The sequence below is a fragment of the Entelurus aequoreus genome, linkage group LG13, assembly GCF_033978785.1.
Source record: "Entelurus aequoreus isolate RoL-2023_Sb linkage group LG13, RoL_Eaeq_v1.1, whole genome shotgun sequence".
Classification (NCBI taxonomy): Eukaryota; Metazoa; Chordata; class Actinopteri; order Syngnathiformes; family Syngnathidae; genus Entelurus; species Entelurus aequoreus.
In genome coordinates this window covers 63446488-63470598 of record NC_084743.1, presented here as the reverse complement: position 1 = coordinate 63470598, position 24111 = coordinate 63446488, and the positions used below count along the sequence as shown (strand labels likewise).

At 36.8% G+C, this 24111-nt stretch overlaps 1 protein-coding gene across 2 annotated transcripts in view; it reads right to left on the bottom strand.

Moving 5' to 3' along the window:
* Positions 1 to 966: 966 nt before the first annotated feature.
* The window catches only part of LOC133663584 (acetylcholinesterase-like), a 66201-nt gene continuing 43056 nt past the window's right edge, over positions 967 to 24111 (bottom strand). For both annotated transcript variants that reach the window (XM_062068149.1, XM_062068150.1), the window contains exons 3-10: positions 23436 to 23664; positions 20960 to 21092; positions 20719 to 20870; positions 16580 to 16766; positions 10732 to 11042; positions 7695 to 7904; positions 6514 to 6671; positions 967 to 1843 (exon numbers count right to left, since the gene is read on the bottom strand). In XM_062068149.1, coding sequence (XP_061924133.1) covers positions 1749 to 1843; positions 6514 to 6671; positions 7695 to 7904; positions 10732 to 11042; positions 16580 to 16766; positions 20719 to 20870; positions 20960 to 21092; positions 23436 to 23664 — 1475 coding nt within the window. In that variant the 3' untranslated portion in view covers positions 967 to 1748. The remainder of the gene's footprint in view (positions 1844 to 6513; positions 6672 to 7694; positions 7905 to 10731; positions 11043 to 16579; positions 16767 to 20718; positions 20871 to 20959; positions 21093 to 23435; positions 23665 to 24111) is intronic.

Below are 24111 nucleotides of genomic sequence, written 5' to 3'. Positions count from 1 at the left end.
CTTCACTGGTTTTGGGTTTTGTATAAAACTGTTTTTGTTTTTTTTTGTAGTAGGAGTTGTGTCACAGCACCAATTAAACGCATATTACATTTTTCCTCATCAAATCTTGCTCCTTGTAAATTGTGTTAATGTTCTGCAGTTTGTTTTTTTGTTTATTCTCCTGAGTTTTGGTTATATTATTATTGTTATAGTTCTGCAGTTCTTTCGTAGGTAATCTAACCTTGGGGATTCATGGTTGTAAACCTACAACTAAGGAGACAAAACAACTTCGATTTTACCAGACTGGTGTGTGTGACCTGTTTTTTTGATAAGCAAATGCAATGATTATCAACCCACAAACATAATTGTTGAATTATACTTTATTAGGCAACATTTCAACAAACAACAAATCAGTAAAAGTCCAAATATGCCCTGATAATCAATGCCACTGATTTGGTTGATTATACAGTAAAAGAGTCATGTTTGCTTCAGTGCATTCAAATACTATTCAAGAAGGACAAAAGTATTCACACCCTATGCTTGATATACTTTAAAATATAATAGATTATTTTAGCAATGTTTGTACTCCTTGATTGCAATGGAAATGTAATCAGGTTCATTTTCAATTATGTATTTTTGCATATTATATATTTCCTATGTAAGTAACACTGTAGTAATAGCACGTGTTATTGATTTTAATGAGAACAATTCTCTCATCAAAACCCTTATGCTCTAAAGACACTTTAAAATAAACTTGAAAACATGTCCCAGAAAACCGTGTGTAGTCCCTGAGAGAGGATCACTAGCCAGGGTCTGTGTAAATTGCACCAGGTGGATGTACGGTATGATCTCACACTAATAGGTTCTAGCTTTGCACCACAAAACGTGAGGCTAATATATAGAAAAATATCGCACATATTTAAATGAGTTACATTTTTTATTTGTTATGGTGTTTGGGGATTTTTTTTATAATATCCACAAAGTTCAGTTTTCGGTGAGTTTTGGACTCCTGTAGTTCCTGTTTGTGCACCTGTTTCTAATCAGACATTATTTAAGCCTGTCTTTGCCAGTCAGTCGGTCTGGCTTCTTTGTTTGCTTCATGCAACCTGTCAACGTACTGTAAGTTTTGCTTGTCTCCTAGCCAATGCTAAGTGGTAGCCTTGTCTACGTAAGTTTTGCTTGTTTTTAGTCCATGCTAAGTGGTAGCTTAGTTTCGAGTGCGATCAGCACATTATTTCTTTTGCTTGTTTTTGGTACGTCGCGTTATTTTTGAGAATAAATCATGTTCTTACCTGCACACTTTGTCCAGAGTGGTCCGTCTGCATTTCGGGAGAACGAACCCCCCAGTAAGCTGCAAAAAGCCCGTCGTGACATCAGTGAGCAGGTTGTTAGCTGTGACCATGTATATCGACCTTTATGTTCGTTGCGCCTCTTTATTTTTTTTTGCATCATGACTAGGGAAGGTTGTGTGGATCGTGTCATATTAGAATATACTGTGTTTCAAAGTCTTAGTTAATTTGAGCGTAATTGATCTAATTTACTTAAAATGCCCACGGGCCTTAACTTGGACACCCCTGATTCAAACTAGAGTTTCAATAACTAATGACATTTGGAGCTTTGGAGGGTTCAATTTGAATAAAAACATCAAACATTAGGAATATTTAAGAAACCAAAATGGAACCTCCTTGAAGAAAATTGTGTGACGGGCAAAAAAAAAAAAGCTTAAAACTGACACATCAGACAAGGGCGACCGATTTGTACACCCCTGATTACAAAAACATAAACATAAACAATAAAATCATGAGATATGTGCAATGATAGTGGAGGGTATTCCCAGTTGCAGTCCTGCAAGTCTGTAGCTCATCTGTTGACAAACAAAGGCACAAATAAACACACTTACTGTATGGCAATGGATTTTGAATATTTTACTATTGGCAACCTGATAAATATTGATGTATTTGTCTGTTCAGTTCACTTTATGAGTCGCTGGCACTAGCATCCTACATGCAGCACAATCACTTGATTATCAAAATAGATAAGACTAAAGTCGGATCAGATAGCATCTGCAACAACTTAAAATAACAACAAAAAAAATGCAATTGCTACCAAAATTGCGTGTGAATGCTGAAAAGCTGACGCTGAAGTAAAAGGCCAGACTGGCCAGACTGCGTCGGGTAAGACAAATAAGACTCTTCGATGTATCCCTTCAAAATGAGTTACAAAAGCTAGCATGCTAAAATTAGCGTGTTAACAGTTAGCATGCGTTTAGTACCAAAATATGACTATAAGGTTTATACCTGGAAAATAGCTATAAAAAAAAAAGTAAGCTAACATTGCTAATGTTAACGTTCTAACTGCGTCAACTACCAAAATATACCACTCTGAGGTGTATACCTGTAAAATTTGTCAAAAAAGTTAGCATGTGTCATTGGAATGCACGATTTTAAGAAAAGCCTACCGTATTTTTCGGATTATAAATCGCTCCGGAGTATAAGTCGCACCGGCCGAAAATGCATAATAAAGAAGGAAAAAACGGAAATCTATTTGATAAAATCCAACACCAAGAATAGACATTTGAAAGGCAATTTAAAATAAATAAAGAATAGTGAACAACAGGCTGAATAAGTGTACGTCATATGAGGCATAAATAACCAACTGAGAACGTGCCTGGTATGTTAACGTAACATATTATGGTAAGAGTCATTCAAATAACTATAACATATAGAACATGCTATACGTTTACCAAACAATCTGTCACTCCTAATCGCTAAATCCGTTGACGATGACGTGTGTGTGTGTGACGATTGCTGATATACTCTCTTACGTGAATGAGATAAATAATATTATTTGATATTTTACGGTAATGTGTTAAAAATTTCACACATAAGTCGCTCCAGAGTATAAAACTATGAAAAAAACTGTGACTTATAATCCGAAAAATACGGTTATTGCCATTTTTCTCTTCAAAATTGCAATTCCATTTGTGATTTTTATATGTTACACATTTTAATGCATAAAAACTGCGGAAATAACGAGTGAAGGAAGACATGTTACTTTTAGGCTGGCAATCGACATATTCTTGTCTCAAGGTGCTACGCATTAGAACGATATGCAATAATCTACTTTCAAAAATGTTTGGCTTTATGCCACTGGTTCTTAACCTGGGTTCGATCGAACCCTAGGGGTTCGGTGAGTCGGCCTCAGGGGTTCGGTGGAGCCTCCACCGCGGAGGTCAGGACACACCCGACTCATTGTGTAAATAAAAAACTTCTCCCTATCTGCGTCTTATGGATACCCCCAAACAATGTTCCCTCTAATTTTCCATATGCGTGAGCAAACGCAAAAACTCCTTGAGGATTCAGTGGAGCACATGTGAGCGACGTCAGACGTGCACACTGTGGCCACACCTGTCCCAAACCTGACTAAATAACAAGTTACATGTTTTATTATTATAATCAAATGACAGCAGTCATTTCCATATTTTCTAATATAAGTGTTTTGGCCCACTTACAATGACAATAACAACAAATATTGTTTTTCATGAGCTGTGTACTAGATTTGTATGTCTGGGTGGGGGTCCTGCTTTGGAAATAATTTGTACCCCTTTCAGATATCGCATTTAGTTCCCACTAAAACATTCACATGTTGCACAATGAGATGTAAACATGGGATCATGTGTACATTCCTGTAACTTTCTGTTTGTAAAAAATATATTGATTAGTATTTCTTTAATATAATAACATCATTTCATGATTCATATTTATAAATTAAGATTAAATTAAGAAAAAAAAAAAGTTTTTCTCTAAAGAAGGGTTCGGTGAATGCACATATGAATCTGGTGGGGTTCGGTACCTCCAACAAGGTTAAGAACCACTGCTTTATGCAGACGGACTCAAAGTTTTTTTCTCTTAAACCAATAAAAACTATACAGTGTTTATAATGTAAAGACATAACATTTAATGCGAGTAACCATTTAAAAGGATACACACTTATATCTTATTACTGTAGTATTTGTTTGCCATCGTAATGTCATTGGAAGGTAAATAACTGTGTTATCCTATATAAATAAACACAAATCTCTGTAAGCAAAACAAATTAACTTGAATAAATATTGAACATCTTAAAGTGCATTTGCTTTCCCAGTTGACAAAACGAGGTTGTGTTGTCTTTGTTGTTGTTGCCATCACAACATTCTCACTTGTTCGTCCGTGTTGATGGGCTCATATTACCTATCCGCTTTGAAGCTGAAATATTCCCGCAACGGGACATTTGGCTTTGTAATATTTTTTTTGTTTCCTCTTAATTGTTTGGTTACTTTGTGAAATGTCCTACTAGTGGGTCACGAGTAAGGATACGTGAATCCTGCTTCTGTTAGCTAGAAGTCCTGCTCTCCGCCCATTTAAACAAAGATTCTTAATGACTGTTTTTAAAGATAATGTACATGTCATTTTGAACGTCCAGTACAGGCCTGGGCAAATATTTTGACTCGAGGGGCTAATACAAAACCTCACAATGTCTGATTGAATGCTAAAAACGTTATGACAGACCGCCTTAAAAAACGGAATGGAATTTTACATTTTTTTTACTGAATGAGATACCCAGAAGGTACATAAAAATAAAGAATGTAGGATTTACAATATTAACTACAAACGATAAAACAGTAAATATTGACAACATATGAACGTCACACCTCCTCTCGATCGAAATATTTTCAAATCAAGCAAAACGCAACAAAAATGCAACAAACAGCGAAATATGAACGCAAAGGGTAAAAATTAAACCCACCTATGATCTGATACATCTGATATATCACTAAGCTTTAGAACTTTGTTGTAAAAATCTCCTTCCGCGTCTGTCCCTGACACACGCATTTCAGCCTGGCCACTCTGTGAAAACGCTCCCCACCCACATTGCTTGGTGCCTCGTCTGAGCTGCTGTGACTTAGATTACCATAGTAACTAATTAGATTACCATAGTAACTAATATATCATGCAAAAGTGCAGATTCCAACCATTGAAATATATTGTATATTTCAAGATTTACGGTAATTTGAAAACATCACTGCACATCATAATGGCAGCTACAGTTTCCATCTTAAAGGTCTAAAAAAACTATTTGGGAATGATTGAAAAGCTTAACGGGTCGCATGTGGCCCCCGGGCCTTAATTTGCCAAGGTCTGGTCTAGTATATCAAAGTTCAGTTATGAAACTACACTCGTGTGGCTGGAGATCGTTTTAACCCCAAATATGGGTTTTTGAAACTGTCTGTGTTGGTGTGGACATGGCCTGATTGGCGAAAAGTGTCTATCACTCAAATGGCGGTGATGGCAGACAAAAACCCAAAAAAATCTGCGGTTTGGTTATCGCAATCATTGAAATCTCATCGACGATTTGATGTCGGTTAATCGTGCAGCCCGTGTACAGAAATAGGATTTTGAGGTGTATACCTGCAAAATAGTCAAAAAAGCTAACATGCTAATTGTCAGAAAAATTGTATGTAAATTATCAAAAAACTTTCCGTTCAATGAGTTCCCAGTGAACAGATGGAATCTGTCTTTGTTGCACCAAGCCAAAGGCTTGGAAAATTCCGCTGTATACGATGGGAGGAGACGGGAGGGGTTATCTATTGTGATCCAAGACTTGCCCAAGCTCGATCCAGGACCAGCCCAAGCCCGAGGCATCTTTTTCTTTTGTGTTAATGTGACCGAAAACAATGGCTGTTTACATACCCCCCATTCCTTTAGAAACAGCTGTTGTTTTGTAAACAGGGACAGTCCAAATAAAAAGAGGTCGCGTACAATCTTTCGCCAGAGCGTGGGTGACACTGTAAGAGGTTACAGGTCGACACTCTTCTCCTAAATTGAGCCAAATTGAAATATGTCTTTGTTTGATTCTTTGCTTCTTGTCCTGTTTAATAGATGTCATCAGTGTTTGAACCTGACACTAATGTTAGCATTCAGCTAGCAATTGACCAACACTAGCAAGGAGCATTTTAAATATTGTGTTGAATTGGTTGAAAGATGTAGGAGAAGGCAAATGGGCGAAATGATAATTTCTGGCATTCACACGGTTAAGAACTCATACATACAGTAGGGAAAGGATTAATATGGCCACGTTCCTCCTGGGTGGATCTCACATGAAAGGAAGGTGGGGGTGTTAGTCATTTTGCAGTGCAGTCTGCTGAAAATGGTGGAAAGCACCACTCTACATGTCTACTGACACTGTGGTCTGAGTTGGAATTGCCACAAATGTTAAGATATTCAACACTCTACTGCCATTTGGTGGCTAAAGTGGATAGTGCACCCCGCCCCAAATTCGTCACGTTTCACGTGTCGAGTAAACCGCGACGAATGGGACCATATGAATCCCTTTCCGACTGAATTCATCAGGAGGTTGCCTACTGCCACAGCTGTTAAGTCCAATGTTTTTTAACATGCCCCAAATCAACTATTCTGGTGGTTATTTGCTTTTGTGGATCGCCCACCAGGTGACAATAAGCAACATGAGGCATTATTTAGAGTACACATGTTTTACCTGAAACCTTCTGTATATTTGGTATCAGTTTGTTCCAAAAATAACACTCTTTGGCACGCATCATCCTCCTGGTTTGGGAAAGGTTAGAGTTGAGCGTGACGTACTCCTGGTTCTCAGAGGTAAACAAAGGCCATGCAGCCCCATCAACTCCTGGATTGCTGAATAAAGCAGAAAGAAGATTTGAGGTTTAGATGCAGACTTTGGGTCAGTACACTTCTGTAGGACAACTTCAAAACCCAAAACTAGTGAAGTTGGCACGTTGCGTAATTCGTAAATAAAAACAGAATACAACGATTTGCAAATCCTTTTCAACTTATATTCAATTAAATAGACTACAAAGACAAGATTTGTAATATCACGCTGAGAAACTTTTTTTTTTTTTTTAAATAATCATTAACTTATAATTTAATGGCAGCAACAAATTGCAAAAAAGTTGGCAAAGGGGCATTTTTACCACTGTGTTACATGGCCTTTCCTTTGAACAACACATAACAACAAATGAGGAGACCAATTTTTGAAGCTTCTCAGGTGGAATTATTTCCCATTCTTGCTTGATGTACAGCTTAAGTTGTTCAACAGTCTGGGGTCTCCGTTGTGGTATTTTAGGCTTCATAATGCACCACACATTTTCAATGGGAGACAGGTCTGGACTACAGGCAGGCCAGTCTAGAACCTGCACTATTTTACTATGAAGTAAAAGGCTTGGCATTGTCTCGTAGAAATAAGCAGGGGCGTCCATGATAACGTTGCTTGGATGGCAACATATGTTGGTCCAAAACCTGCATGTACTTTTTAGCATTAATGGTGCCTTCACAGATGTGTAAGTTACCCATGTCTTGGGCACTAATACACCCCCATACCATCAAAATGCTGGCTTTTGAACTTTGCGCCTATAACAATCCGGATGGTTCTTTTCCTCTTTGGACATCCACAGTTTCCAAATACAATTTGAAATGTGGACTCGTCAGACCACAGAACACTTTTCCACTTTGCATCAGTCCATCTTAGATGAGCCCTGGGTGTTGTTGATAAATGGCTTTCGTCTTTGCAGTCTATTCAATTGAATATAAGTTGTAAAGGATTTGAAAATCATTGTATTTTGTTTTTATTTACGATTTACGCTACGTGCCAACTACATTGGTTTTGGGGTTTGTGAATGCAGGTGTACGGAATACACATACCCCGTCCTTGCAAAACTGGCCCAGTGTTTCAGGAGTCTCCTGGTCATGTTCACTTCACTCCTGGTGTATCCCAAGTTGGCATTCAGTGGCATTCCAAACACAAATTCGATCTCGTAGCCATGCATGACGCCCATCCACGCCGGCCAATAATTAATAGAAGATCGGTGGTCAAACAAATAGAAGAAGGTTTTACCACCATGATGTGAGTACCTGTAGGGGGTGAGGACACAGGATCATGGAGCTGGTTGGTTTCGAGGTTGTTTGTATGTAGCAAAGAGTACTTGATGTAACTATAAAAGGTGTTCATGATAAACCGCGGTAAAGCCTTTAGAATTATCGTAAAACCGTGCTTGACAACTGCAGTTTGAGAAACCCACGGATCTAGCTTAAATGCTAACATGATTAAAGATTAACGTCTTTCCCCATTAAGAAAGAACATACCCCTAAAAAAACACAAACTTTTACAAATTAAAATGGACAAAAATAAACATATATAAACACTCAAACAAAAATCATATTTCCGGACTACAAGCCGCTACATTTTTCCTAAAATTGAACCCTGCGGTTGATGAAACGGTGCGGATGATTTATGCATTTTTTATTGCTAACGTCAGAATGTTTTGTATTCAACAAATAGTTTTCATATTACACCGACGGACAATGAAAAAGTGTGTTATTTTTTGTGCTATCGGCGCCGTTTTTTTGGTGATGCGGGTTGACAATGTACTTCCTGTTTCGTGCCGGAAGTACATTGATCCATGGCGTTTCTGCTCCAAAGGATTGTTCATTCCATACTCTCAGCAACGTTTTTAAGTTTTAGAGTATAACAAACAATTCTTACTTACTAAACCGTCCCATGTGTGATGTTTGTAGGAGTGTTTTCATGCATATTTGCTTTAATATTGTAACGAAGCAAGTGTCGTTAGCAATAGCGAATATGCTAACACGTTTAGAAGTGTATGTGTTAGTATTACTAACTTACAATGACATTATTTTTGTATTGTTTCGGTTTCGTAAATTCACCCAAAAAGGTCACCGTGGAGTTATTGAGTCTGTTTAGCTGATTGGAGAGTTAGCTTCTGCAGCTAGTGGGTCCATGACGATGACTTATGTTTTGTTTGGTCAGCCGTTTTACTGCAGTGTGACAGGGTTTGTGAATAAACATTGACAACATGTTTCTGTGGGGGCAGGTGCAGTCAGCGCTGCCTGTAGGGGGAAAAGTCACCGCCACTGTCCATGGTACTGAAGCGGGCAGGGGCGGGGCATGTGCTGACGGCAAGACACACTGGCAGGTGATTAGATTTCACAGGTGGTACGTGTTAATCTAATCATCTGTTGTCTTTAACAGTAAGCGGTCGGGAACACAGAGGAAGAGAGGATTGGGAGTGACGGCAACGTCACGACATGCCCAAAAAGACTTTGAAAAATCTTGTTAAACACATTAAAACATTGTTAAACCTGCACGCTTGGCTCTTGTATCGTGTCTACAGTGATTCACAATAGAAAAAGGAGAGAGTACATAGTTCTGTGAGGTCTGGTTGCTAAGTTGCTAAGTTAGCTTCAATGGCGTCGTTAGCACAGCATTGTTAACCTTCGCCAGCCTGGAAAGCATTAACCGTGTAGTTACATGTCCACGGTTTAATAGTATTGTTGATTTTCTTTCTATCCTTCCAGTCAGGGGTTTATTTATTTTGTTTCTATCTTCATTTGAGAACGATGCTATCGCGCTAGCTCAGTAGCCAAGTGTGTCACCGATGTATTGTCTTGGAGATAAGTCACTTTAAATGTCCATTTCGCGTGCTCGACTCTCCTTTTCAAGAGGATATAGTATCCGAGGTGGTTTAAAATACAAATCCGTGATTCACAATAGAAAAAGGAGAGAGTACATAGTTCTGTGAGGTCTGGTTGCTAAGTTGCTAAGTTAGCTTCAATGGCGTCGTTAGCACAGCATTGTTAACCTTCGCCAGCCTGGAAAGCATTTACCGTGTATTTACATGTCCACGGTTTAATAGTATTGTTGATTTTCTATCTATCCTTCCAGTCAGGGGTTTATTTTTTTTGTTTCTATATGCAGTTAAAGCACGATGCTATCACGTTAGCTCGTAGCTAAAGCATTTCGCCGATGTATTGTCGTGGAGATAAAAGGCACTGAATGTCCATTTCGCGTTCTCGACTCTCATTTTCAAGAGGATATAGTATCCGAGGTGGTTTAAAATACAAATCCGTGATCCACAATAGAAAAAGGAGAGAGTGTGGAATCCAATGAGCCAGCTTGTACCTAAGTTACGGTCAGAGCGAAAAAAGATACGTCCATCACTGCCTCTCAAGTCCTTCACTGTAACGTTCCTCATCTACGAATCTTTCATCCTCGCTCAAATGAATGGGGTAATCATCACTTTGTCGCTCCGAATCTCTTGCTCCATTGTAAACAATGGGGAATTGTGAGGAATACTAGCTCCTGTGACGTCACGCTACTTCCGGTACAGGCAAGGCTTTTTTTTTATCAGCGAGCAAAAGTTGCGAACTTTATCGTCGATTTTCTCTACTAAATCCTTTCAGCAAAAATATGGCAATATCGCGAAATGATCAAGTATGACACATAGAATGGATCTGCTATTCCCGTTTAAATAAAAAAAAAAAAATTTCAGTAGGCCTTTAAATACTAGATACTATAGTTCGTAAAATATGGTATATTGTGTGTTCATTTTATTATTATTTTTTTAAATAAAACTTGAACAATTCCAGTATGTGCATCAGCACTTTTTGAGCACATTTAATATTATCGTGATAGTAACGATCGTCATAATATTTGTTGACAATAACTAGCCTATGAAATGTTAATATCTTGACATTCCTACTTGACGACTTCTTTAAGCTTTAAATAATGACAAATAAGGAAGCAAGACCACACAAAAGGGCCTTAACATTTGCTGTTTAAAAATAGATACGTGATAATTTAGTATTTCCTACAAAACAAATCCTACCCAAACTCCACAAGATTTACCCACGTCAATCCACTTCAGGTACGTGCAGTTACCTTTGCGCAAACTCCAGCGGAGGACAAACAAAATATTGGTCTCCAATCAGACTTCCAAGAGAGTCACGGTTTTTCATCCTGTTATTTTCATCTGTCCAATCGGTGTACTGGAAAATTGCTGCGTCTGCTGCCACAGAGCCAACGTCTGCCATAACAATCTGCAAACCTTCCATGAACTCCTTCCTGGTGATGAGACCCTGGCCGGTGTTGCTAAATCCAGGCATTCCGTACGCTAAAAAGTAAGTCCCTTCATCCCTGTTTAATCCAATCAACAATTCTTTCTTCGGGAAGTCGGCACTTTGCAGCAGCACCTGCCATGAAATTACAAAGAAAAAATTAGACTTTTTCAAACTCGTTTGTTTGAAACTCTTTCGTTCTGTTTATTCAGTTTTCAGGTTCCACACGGACTTCTACCTAAGTCTCTCCACTTTTGAATCTGGACATGATTTTACTGATTTAACCCCACCCGATTTATTTAATCTTAAATAATAGTTTTTTTCAGGAAAACCTTTTATAGTTGAATCCAATTCTTAAGATTGTGCTAAATCCATGGGTTAGGGTTAGCTGAGGTAATGGGAACACCCACAAATAAACAAATCTCATTTACGACTTTAAAGAAAAATTATAAAATACTCAGATAAAAAACAAAAACACAAACACAAATAACCCTTGTGTGGTGTACGGGTCTGTGGGACTCGTTTTCGATTTTTATTAAAAGAAAAATGATACAATTAATTAATTTTTCAAACTGAGACTCACTGGCTTTGGCTCATTTTCTGTGAAGAACATATATCAGAATACATATTTAATGAACACACACTATACACCCCTCCTACACATTTCTATTACCACTGGCCCCGAGGCTAATAGAAGTGTGGAAATTGATGTTCTATGTACCACACGCACACACACACACAGCAGGCCGAGACAGGAGGAGGACAGAGTGTAGGTACACAGAACATCAGAGGGTCAAATGTGCGAGAAAATGAGAGCAGAAAATGTTGACAAACAATGTTGCAACCTTGTGTGGGAACCGCAGGTGCAGAAACACAAAAGTAGAATCCTTTTGGATGCAAAAACTGGCAGAGAAATTTCCATGCAACGTTCATATTGTTGTTACTCAGCCAGTGTTTGTGGGTCTGATGGACCCGTTGCATTTTGTGGCTTTCAATGCCTCACAATCAAACACTTTTATGTTAAAATACTGAACAGATGTTTATTGGGATAAGGTAAACATCTGTTCAATTTTAAGCGTAGTATCTAGGCCCCACACCGTCATATATAAGCTAATGGACACAATCCATAAATGGTAACTAGTTAGCCTTGTGAACATCATTGATTGTTTTAGCTATGCATTAAATACGGGAAACGACCTGTGGTGGTTCAAACAGAATGAGTTTGGCCTTACTTTAAATACTAAAAGCCAGTTTTTAAGTTTAAGAAACTTTTATATGACTTTTTTCTTCGTCGTCCTCTTGATTGTTGAGCTTGTCAACTGACTGATGCATTACCGCCCCAAGTGGTGGAAAAGTGTATAACAACTGAGGCCTATAAGGACCATAGCTGAGAAAAACACTGGTCGAGGTCCACGTTTCCGTATAGCTGGCATGTTAAAAGGTAGGCCAGGGCCAAAAACTAATTTTGCTCGACAATATATTGACCTACAAATCATTGATGATTAGGAATATATACAGACTACCGTTATTTGTTTGGTACCGGTTCCTAATTAGGTCGGACCAAGAGGACCGTGAAGATTCTGGACTAACGCTACTGCTATCGGTATTTTTTGTTCAAACTGACCAACTGTCACATTCAGATCAGCTGCCACTGCTACACATTACAATCCGCTTTGAATAATGACAAATAAGGAAGCAACACCACACAAAAGTTTGTAACACAACAAAAAATCCTCAAAGTCACGCTCGCTGTGTCGGTTTGAAGTTATGCACTTTACTCATGACAAGTTTTTACAGTGCATTACTGCAAATTGGAAATGATTACCACTGTTATTTTTACCGTAAAATTCTGGCGACTGAGCTGACAGTTTTTGTTTACAGTAACATCGGTTGTCGTTGTTTTTACAGTGCATTACTGTAAATTAAAAAAAGGTACCGCTTATATTTTTACAGCAAAATGCTGGCAACTGAGTTATCATTTGTTTTACCGTAAAAATTACACTCATTGTTTTGACTTTACATTACTATATTTAATTAATATTTGCATGTCTCATGACACATTATCTGCATGTAATATCCGCTGCATTTCTCATAGTTGTTTGTGTGCCATGTTGTTCCAGACCACAGCAAACATTACCCAGCTTGCCAAAGATTGTAATAAATCCATTAGAAGAAGACAGTCTGCCGTTTCCTTAAACTTAAACACACACATCTATACCTTTGACCATTCTACAATGTTGCAAAAATTTGTAGAATAAAAATTAAAATACAACATTTATGTCAATGAAGATTTGCATCAGCCTTTGATAGTTGGCTAATATAGAAAATATAGACACTTACATCATGTGTTGCCTTCATTATAACACTTATAAAAGACTTGTAAAGTCATCTTGATAGTAGGCTAATATAGCTAATGAAGACACTTACATAATGTGTTGCCGTCATTATAACACTTATAAAACACTTTTTTAAAGTCATTTTGATAGTAGGCTAATATAGCTAATATATATACTTACATAATGTGTTGCCTTCATTATAACACTTATAAAAGACTTGTAAAGTCATCTTGATAGTAGGCTAATATAGCTAATGAAGACACTTACATGATGTGTTGCCGTCATTATAACACTTATAAAACACTTTTTTAAAGTAATTTTGATAGTAGGCTAATATAGCTAATATAGATACTTACATAATGTGTTGCCTTCATTATAACACTTATAAAAGACTTGTAAAGTCATCTTGATAGTAGGCTAATATAGCTAATATAGACACTTACATCATGTGTTGTCTTCATTATAACACTTAAAAAAGACTGTTAAAGTCATCTTGATAGTAGGCTAATATAGCTAATATAAATACTTACATAATGCGTTGCCTTCATTATAACACTTATAAAATACTTTTAAAGTAATTTTGATAGTAGGCTAATATAGCTAATATAGACACTTACATCATGTGTTGCCTTCATTATAACACTTAAAAAAGACTGTTAAAGTCATCTTTATAGTAGGCTAATATAGCTAATATAGATACTTACATAATGTGTTGCCTTCATTATAACAATTATAAAATACTTTTAAAGTAATTTTGATAGTAGGCTAACATAGCTAATATAGACACTTGCATCATATGTTGCCTTCATTATAACACTTAAAAAATACTTTTAAAGTCATTTTGATAGTAGGCTAATATAGCTAATATAGACACTTGCATCATATGTTGCATTCATTATAACACTTATAAAATACTTTTAAAGTCATCTTGATAGTAGGCTAATATAGCTAATATAGACACTTACATCATGTGTTGCCTTCATTATAACACTTATAAAAGACTTGTAAAGTCAATTTGATAGCAGGCTAATATAGCTAATGAAGACACTTACATAATGTGTTGCCGTCATTATAACACTTATAAAACACTTTTTTAAAGTCATTTTGATAGTGGGCTAATATAGCTAATATAGACACGTACATGATGTGTTGCCTTCATTATAACACTTAAAAAAGACTGTTAAAGTCATCTTTATAGTAGGCTAATATAGCTAATATAGATACTTACATAATGTGTTGCCATCATTATAACACTTATAAAATACTTTTAAAGTAATTTTGATAGTAGGCTAACATAGCTAATATAGACACTTGCATCATATGTTGCCTTCATTATAACACTTAAAAAATACTTTTAAAGTAATTTTGATAGTAGGATAATATAGCTAATATAGACACTTGCATCATATGTTGCATTCATTATAACACTTATAAAATACTTTTAAAGTCATCTTGATAGTAGGCTAATATAGCTAATATAGACACTTACATCATGTGTTGCCTTCATTATAACACTTATAAAAGACTTGTAAAGTCATCTTGATAGTAGGCTAATATAGCTAATGAAGACACTTACATAATGTGTTGCCGTCATTATAACACTTATACAACACTTTTTTAAAGTCATTTTGATAGTAGGCTAATATAGCTAATATAGACACTTACATCATGTGTTGCCTTCATTATAACACTTAAAAAAGACTGTTAAAGTCATATTTATAGTAGGCTAATATAGCTAATATAGATACTTACATAATGTGTTGCCTTCATTATAACACTTAAAAAAGACTGCTAAAGTCATCTTTATAGTAGGCTAATATAGCTAATATAAATACTTACATAATGTGTTGCCTTCATTATAACACTTATAAAATACTTTTAAAGTAATTTTGATAGTAGGCTGATACAGCTAATATAGATACTTACATCATGTGTTGCCTTCATTATAACACTTAAAAAATACTTTTAAAGTAAATTTGATAGTAGGCTAACATAGCTAATATAGACACTTGCATCATATGTTGCCTTCATTATAACACTTAAAAAATACTTTTAAAGTCATCTTGATAGTAGGCTAATATAGCTAATATAGACACTTACATCATGTGTTGCCTTCATTATAACACTTATAAAAGACGTGTTAAGTCATCTTGATAGTAGGCTAATAAAGCTAATGAAGACACTTACATAATGTGTTGCCGTCATTATAACACTTATAAAACACTTTTTTAAAGTCATTTTGATTGTAGGCTAATATAGCTAATGTAGACACTTACATCATGTGTTGCCTTCATTATAACACTTAAAAAAGACTGTTGAAGTCATCTTTATAGTAGGCTAATATAGCTAATATAGATACTTACATAATGTGTTGCCTTCATTATAACACTTATAAAATACTTTTAAAGTAATTTTGATAGTAGGCTAACATAGCTAATATAGACACTTGCATCATATGTTGCCTTCATTATAACACTTAAAATATGTTTAAAGTCATTTTGATAGTAGGCTAATATAGCTAATATAGACACTTGCATCATATGTTGCATTCATTATAACACTTATAAAATACTTTTAAAGTCATCTTGATAGTAGGCTAATATAGCTAATATAGACACTTACATCACGTGTTGCCTTCATTATAACACTTATAAAATACTTTTAAAGTCATCTTGATAGTAGGCTAATATAGCTAATATAGACACTTACATCATGTGTTGCCTTCATTATAACACTTATAAAATACTTTTAAAGTCATCTTGATAGTAGGCTAATATAGACACTTACATCATGTGTTGCCTTCATTATAACACTTATAAAATACTTTTAAAGTCATCTTGATAGTAGGCTAATATAGACACTTACATCATGTGTTGCTTTTATTATAACACTTATAAAATACTTTTAAAGTCATTTTGGTAGTAGGCTAATATAGCTAATATAGACACTTGCATCATATGTTGCCTTCATTATAACACTTAAAAAGACTTTTAAAGCCATTTTGATAGTAGACTAATATAGCTAATATAGACACTTACGTCAAATGTTGCCTTCTATCTAACACTTATAATAGGCTAATATACTGTAGGTAATATAGACACATACATTCATTATAGCACTTATATTAGGCTTTTACATTTTTTGCGGCTCCAGACAGATTTTTTTTTTTGTATTTGTGTTTGCCAACCCCTGGGTTTAATGATGGCAGTTTTTTGCCGTAAAATCTATTGTAGTGGTTTTTATACACATATTTTTTGTACAATAGTTATATTGAAAGCATGAAGCATGCAACGGCCCGTCACACAGTACTTTAAACCGAATCAAAGCCACACCTACTTCGGGTTCATCCGGTAGGAAGTAGCCGTCGACAATGGGCACAAAGGGCATGGCCAAAAAAGTTGTCTCTGGGAGAACATCGAATTGCTTTGAGGCTATGCTCCGTGGATCAACCTTCTGCAGGCACGTGTCCAGATGGGCTGGGTGATCCGTGGGACACCCCAGTAATGTTGCGAGCATCACGGACCTGGGTGGAAAAATCGGTTATACAATGACACGCCACTGCTAAACATCAAATGGATGGGACAATGAATAATAACAACGTCAGATTGTGTCAACTGGGGATGCGCATAATATAATCAATAAAGATTAGGTGAAAATGATTGATGATGAAGTGCTTCATGAAGCAAGTGAAGTGATTATGCGTTAGTCGACTGCAACCCACAGAGACTCTGTTGATTCAGTCTCAAATAGTTTGGGGTCTAAAGAACACCATTTCAACAGTGAGAAGTTTTTGTTTTTTTAAGTCATTGGAGCTAGTCTTTAATAATTTCAAAGGTACACTGCAAAAACTGAAATCTAAGTAAGATTAAATATCTCAAATAAGGGTGATATTTGCTTATTTTCAGTCTGATAAGATAATTCTTCTCACTAAGCAGATTTTATGTTAGAGTGTTTTACTTGTTTTAAGGGTTTTGGTCCTAAAAATTATCTCAGTAATATATTACAGCTTGTTGCTGAAATTGTATGACCTATATTGAGTAAAACATGCTTGAAACTAGAATATCAAGTGTTGCAAAGCTGTGTCATCAACACTCACAAGTGTAAAACTACTTTTTTAAAGTAATAATGTCTTACTTCAAGCATGAACAAAAAATCATGATGCCAAGCGCATATCATTATGTCAAGATAATGGCACTAGCATTTAATTAATTTAAGAATATTTTTCAACATATTGAGCAAAAAGGTCAAAAATGTTTTCTACCAAGAAAAGTGCACTTGTTATTAGTGAGAATATACTTATTTCAAGCTATTTTTGGGTTCATTGAGGTTAGCTAATTTTACTTGTTTTGGAAAGTCTTGAGAAGCCACATTTTCTTGTTCTATTGGCAGATCATTTTGCTTAGTTCAAATAAAATACCACTAATTTTTGTATTTTTTTTTCTTGATTTTGAACACTGACTTTTTGCAGTGTAAATGTCACTCATAACTAAATAACTATTTTCTGTGAGACAAGAACACACTGTGCATTCCAAATAGTAAAATGCTGCTAGTATGAGGCAACTGGGGATTTAACTATTCCTACAAAGTGGTCTACCCCAGGGCAGCTGTGGCTACGAAAGTAGCTTACCACCACCACCAGGTGTGAATGAATGATGGGTTTTTAACATGTAAAGCGACTTTGGGTACTTAGAAAAGCGCTATATAAATCCCAGTTATTATTATTATTATAAAAGAACAAAACAAAAAACCGCAACAACACTTGATCGTGGTCAAAAGTTTACATACACTTGTAAAGAACATAATGTCATGGCTGTCTTGAGTTTCCAATAATTTCTACAACTCTTATTTTTATGTGATAGAGTGATTGGATTTGTCACAAAAAAAAAACATTCATGAAGTTTGGTTCTTTTATGAATTTATTATGGGTCTACTGAAAATGTGACCAAAATCTGCTGGGTCAAAAGTTCACTGCAAAAAGTCAGTGTTTAAAAACAAGAAAAAAAAAAATACAAAAATTAGGGGTATTTTATTTGAACAAAGCAAAATTATCTGCCAATAGAACAAGAACATTTGGCTTGTCAAGACTTTCCAAAACAAGTAAAATTAGCCAACCTCAATTAACCCAAAAATAGCTTAAAATAAGTGTATTATCACTAATAACAAGTGCACTTTTCTTGGTAGAAGAAAAAACTCGACCTTTTTGCTCAATATGTTGAAAACTATTCTTAAATTAATTAAATGCTAGTGCCATTATCTTGACATAATGATATGCACTGTGTTTTGATTGATTGATTGAAACTTTTATTAGTAGATTGCACAGTACAGTACGCATTCCGTACAATTGACCACCCGAATACGTTTTTCAACTTGTTTAAGTCGGGGTCCACGTTAATCAATTCATGGTAAAAGTATTAACTTACAAAGGCATTCTTTTTGTATTGTTTCAGTTTCGTAAATTCACTGAAACGTCACTGTGGATTTATTGAGTGAGTCTGTTTGCTGATTGAAGAGCTAGCTTCCGTAGCAAGCGGGTCCATGACGATTACTTTTGTTTTGTTTGATCAGCCGTTTTACTACCGTGTTTCAGGCACTGTTTGCAAACAACATTTACAAAATCTTTCCATGTAAATAACTAATTTGACAACATGTATATATTTGTCTTATAATCCGGTGCGGCTAATATATGGAAACTATTTTTGTTAGAATAATCATGTATATATTATCACACAGCTTTATGCTTAAGGGCCATTGCTATAGTTATTATATGTATTTTTTCTATCTGTGCTTGCCAGTCGTCTCATATCAGTGTTGTGTCCAGACTCGGTCTGCTGACTGCCAAGGCCGAGCATCGGGTACCGGGACGCAGACAAAGCAGAGACGGGGCGATATCACCAGCGTCAATACATTTGCATTTTTGTATAATCATATATTGTGTCTAACTGGAGCTGTCAAGATTACCCCCTTCCCTCAGCGACAGCTTCAGTGATGTAACAGGGACCTCCCAAATAAATAGAGGAAGCACGTGGGCTGGACTTTTAGAACGTAGTTTGGATCTGTAACTAGAATACAGCCCAAAACACGTGTCTCCTCATTGAGCCAAATTGAACTCTGTCTCTGCATGATTCTTTGCTTCTCGTCTGTTTAATACAGGGATGCCTAAACTTTTTCCACTGAGGGCCGTACACGGAAAAATTTAAGCATGTGGGGGCCATTTTGATATTTTTCATTTTCAAACCTTAACAAAATATATGGATTTTTTTTATTTTTAACCTTTAGGGCTCCCGGGGAGTATAAAGGGTCTCAGTCATTAAACTGTTAAAAATAAGTCAAATTATTATTATTATTTTTTATTTAACGCTTACAGTAAATCTATATCAACTTTAGGTTGATATAAAGTAAAAAAAAAAAAAAAAGGTTTTCTGTCAAAGACATCTTTGTTTTTTATAGTAAAACTGAAATATGCAGTATTTAGTAATTAGAGCCTTAAAAGATCAATAATGCAGGACACCATTGATTTTAATTCTTTAATATTTTTGAATAATCACAGTGAAAAGTTAAATAAAATCCTACTAAATATATTTGGGATCCAAAAGGTCCCCCATTTATAAAGTGATACATATTTATTAGTTTTTTTTTACTTTTAACACTTAAATTACGAGATCAACTTCAGATATATCTGTCGATTTTACGTTTGAACTATTATTTTGTTTTTTTTATGCTCTTTTGTCAAATAAAACGTTGATCTTTTTATATGGAAACCACACAATATATGCAATATTTTTTCCACATAAAACATTTTAAAGTGATATTTTTTAACTAATAATTCATTATAACATAGATTTTTAGTCTTTTTTTTCTTTTTAGCAATGGCAAAAAAAAGAAAAATAAACAAAGACAAAAGAAAAAAAAACAGCCTGCATGGCAGATTTGTGTCAACATCGCAACTTTTTTCTTGATAGATTTCACCTCATTCCACTTTTTTAAAATGTTTTTTTAAATTTTTGCAATATTATCAATTTTGCAATTTTTGCAGAATGTGTTATTTTTCATCGTATTTTTAGAATGTGACGTGGGGCCGTTAAAAAATTACCTGCGGGCCGCAAATGGCCCCCGGGCCGCACTTTGGACACCCCTGGTTTAATAGATGTCAACAGTGTTTGAACCTGACAATTTTTTTCTTCAAAAATGTAGTGGGTGCGGCTTATATACGGGTGCGCTCTATACTCCAGAAATTACAGTAATACTGTATATATTATCTGGAATGTGCATGTTACTATATATTACATACATACTTACAGCATGTAAATGTTTTGTAGACGAAATAGATTATATTCCTATTACCTGCATTGTTAACTGCCTTGTACTAGCAGTTTTTTACGATCTATGCACAGAAAGGGGAAAGACGTGTGTTCTTATGTGTTTTGTGAATGATGTGCAAAATTCAATGGACACGTCAACAAACATAAAGGCATTACCTTTCATAGGCGACTGTCTTGCTCAGAGTTGCCCAGGGCGCATTGGGGGCTCCGCTCTGCATGACAGCCCTTTGAAAAAGATCACGACTCCCCGGGGAGAGGAGCTGGAAGCCTACAGATGCTGAGCCAGCACTCTCTCCAAAAATTGTGACCTGAACAGTGCAGTAAATCAAGAGCCTCTTAAAATAAGACACCTTTTCAACTCTAACCAATGCTGTGTAACACAGAAGAAGTGGCTTACCTGTGAAGGATCCCCTCCAAAAGCTGCGATATTACTGGCCACCCACTGGAGGGCTAGGCGCTGGTCCAGCAGGCCTGCATTACCCCGGATGTTGTTGTGGTCAGGCAAAGCCAAGAAACCAAGCGCACCAACTCTGTTTATAGACAATCGCAACAATTGGACAGTACAAAGTCAGTTCTCACACACATTGAAGCTCAAACTTGGAGTTTGACCTTTCATTTCATTTGGAATAAAGAACAAAAAGGAAAAATATGGCTTTAGGTGTTAAGTGGGCGCTGGAATGGTACATTTGCCTGACTTAGGCGCTATTCCCCTTTCGTCTCTTAGCTCCCGCTGGTCTATGATTACACTGTGCAATTAGTGCAATGGTATGTTTAACCTAAAATGCCTAAATCTGCGGCAAAAATTTTTGTTTTTTATTAACTAGTGACTTTATAAATGTGTTGTCAGTTTTCGTTACCGAATCAACTTTAAACTAATTGTATTTGTTTTTAAATGTCTAAACAACCTTGCGCCAACATATCTCTCCGACCTCCTTCAGCCCCACCCGATCCCTAAGATCAGCCGATCAGCTGCTACTGACGGTCCCTGACACAAGGCTGAAGCTTAGAGGTGACAGAGCTTTCGCCGCTGCTGCTCCCAAGCTCTGGAACGACCTACCTCTGAGTGTTAGACAAGCCTCCTCTCTTCCTGTTTTTAAATCTCTCTTAAAAACATACTTTTATTTCATGGCTTTTAACACTGAGTGATATCCATCCTGTAATGGTGCCCCGTAATACACCTGCTGTGAACCTGTTTTTATGTTTTAGTTATTTTATTTATTTATTTTTTATCGTGTTCTGTTTGTGTTGTGTTGTGTTTGCTCGGTACTCGTGTTATCTTTTAACCTGCCCATTGTACAGCACTTTGGCTACCCCTGTGGTAAATTTTAAATGTGCTTTATAAATAAAGTTGATTTGATTTGATTTGATTAAAGTGTTCATTGTAACCCTGACCTTGAATGCCAAACAACAAGAGGATAGACAAAAAGAAGGTTATTTTTCGCGGATCCCAAATACACGGCAGGCCCATATTACACCAGTTTTAAAATCACTGCATTGGCTCGCTGTGTGTTCCAGAATCGATTTTAAGATTTTTATTTTTTTTACCGGTTTTTAAATGCCTTAATGGTCTTAGGCCTTCTTATCTTTCCGAGGTTGCTTTCAGGCGTCCTAATTGTCATAATTATTCCAAAAGTCCGGATCCATACCTCACGGGGAGGCGTCATTCTATTATTACGCATTTATTGTTGTACATATATATATATATATATATATATATATATATATATATATATATATATATATATATATATATATATATATATATATATGAATAAAACTGCATTTATTACATCCATCCATCCAATTTCTTCCGCATATCCGAGGTCGGGTCGCAGGGGCGGTAGCCTATGTAGAGAAGCCCAGACTACCCTCTCCCCATCCACTTCGTCCAGCTCTTCCCGGGGGATCCTGAGGCGTTCCCAAGCCAGCCGGGATACATAGTCTTCCCAACGTGTCCTGGGTCTTCCCCGTGGCCTCCTACCGATCGGACGTGCCCCAAACAAAGCGTTCGGGTGGCATCCTGACCAGATGCCCGAACCACCTCATCTGGCTCCTCTTAATGTGGAGGAGCAGCGGCTTTACTTTAAGCTCCCCCCGGATGACCGAGCTTCTCACCCTATCTCCAAGGGAGAGCCCCGCCACCCGGCGGACGAAACTCATTTCGGCCGCTTGTACCCGTGATCTTGTCCTTTCGGTCATAACCCAAAGCTCATGACCATAGGTGAGGATGGGAACGTAGATCGACCGGTAAATTAAGAGCTTTGCCTTCCGGCTCAGCTCCTTCTTCACCACAACAGATCGATACAGCGTCCGCATTACTGAAGACGCCGCACCGATCCGCCTGTCGATCTCACGATCCACTCTTCCCTCACTCGTAAACAAGACTCCGAGGTACTTGTACTCCTCCACATGGGGCAGGGTCTCTTCCCCAACTCGGAGATGACACTTCACCCTTTTCCGGGCGAGAACCATGGACTCGGACTCGGAGGTGCTGATTTTCATCGCAATCGCTTCACACTCGGCCGCGAGGCGATCCAGTGAGAGCTGAAGATCCTGGCCAGATGAAGCCATCAGGACCACATCATCTGCAAAAAGCAGAGACCTAATCCTGCAGCCACCAAACCGGATCCCCTCAACGCTTTGACTGCGCCTAGAAATTATGTCCATAAAAGTTATGAACAGAATCGGTGACAAAGGCCAGCCTTGGCGGAGTCCAACCCTCACTGGAAACTGGTCCGCTATACTGCCGGCAATGTGGCAGTTTTTATTTATTACATGGGTTCAGTAAATTCATAAATTGATGGAACAACAGCAGGACAAAAGTCATGCAAACAGTTAATCATTATCAGTGATTAAATATAATAAATACTGACCTGTAATTCATTGATACCACAACCACACCTTCGGCTTTGCTCAGGTAGCGGCCGTCGTAAATGTCCAGAGAGGACGTTCCAGAGGTAAACGATCCCCCGTAGATCCAGACAAGGACGGGAACCAGCGGTGAGCTCTTACCGGTTTTGCTGGAAGTGGTCCAGACATTTAGGTACAGGCAGTCCTCGCTCATTTCAGTGTTTGGGTTCCACATCTCCGCACCACTGAAACCTGTAAATGAAAAAGCTCATATGAATTATATAAAGGAAAAATGACTCAAACACTGTAAGTTCACGGTTAGTCATTTTATGACCCACTGTTATAAAAAGCTGGCGTACGTAGGTTCTGCCAGCAGCATATCTATTTATGTTTGTATGTCTATATTAGGAACATATTTTGCATATTTTCAGTGTACATATGCTTGGTAATATTTGGTTGCCAAACAACCACTCCTGACAGGTGGTTGTGTTCATAAATAGCAGGGTAGCCATGACCCAGGCCACTTCCTTCTACAGTAGGAGGCTTGAAAAAAAAATTACAAATTACTTACAACCGTAACATAATAAAAATACACAATAGGTATATATAAGGTGTTTCAGTAAAAACAATTTAAAATTTAAAAAAAAATAGCACCAGTTTCTCGATCCTTTTGAAATGCCCTGAAATTCCCCCAAAGTG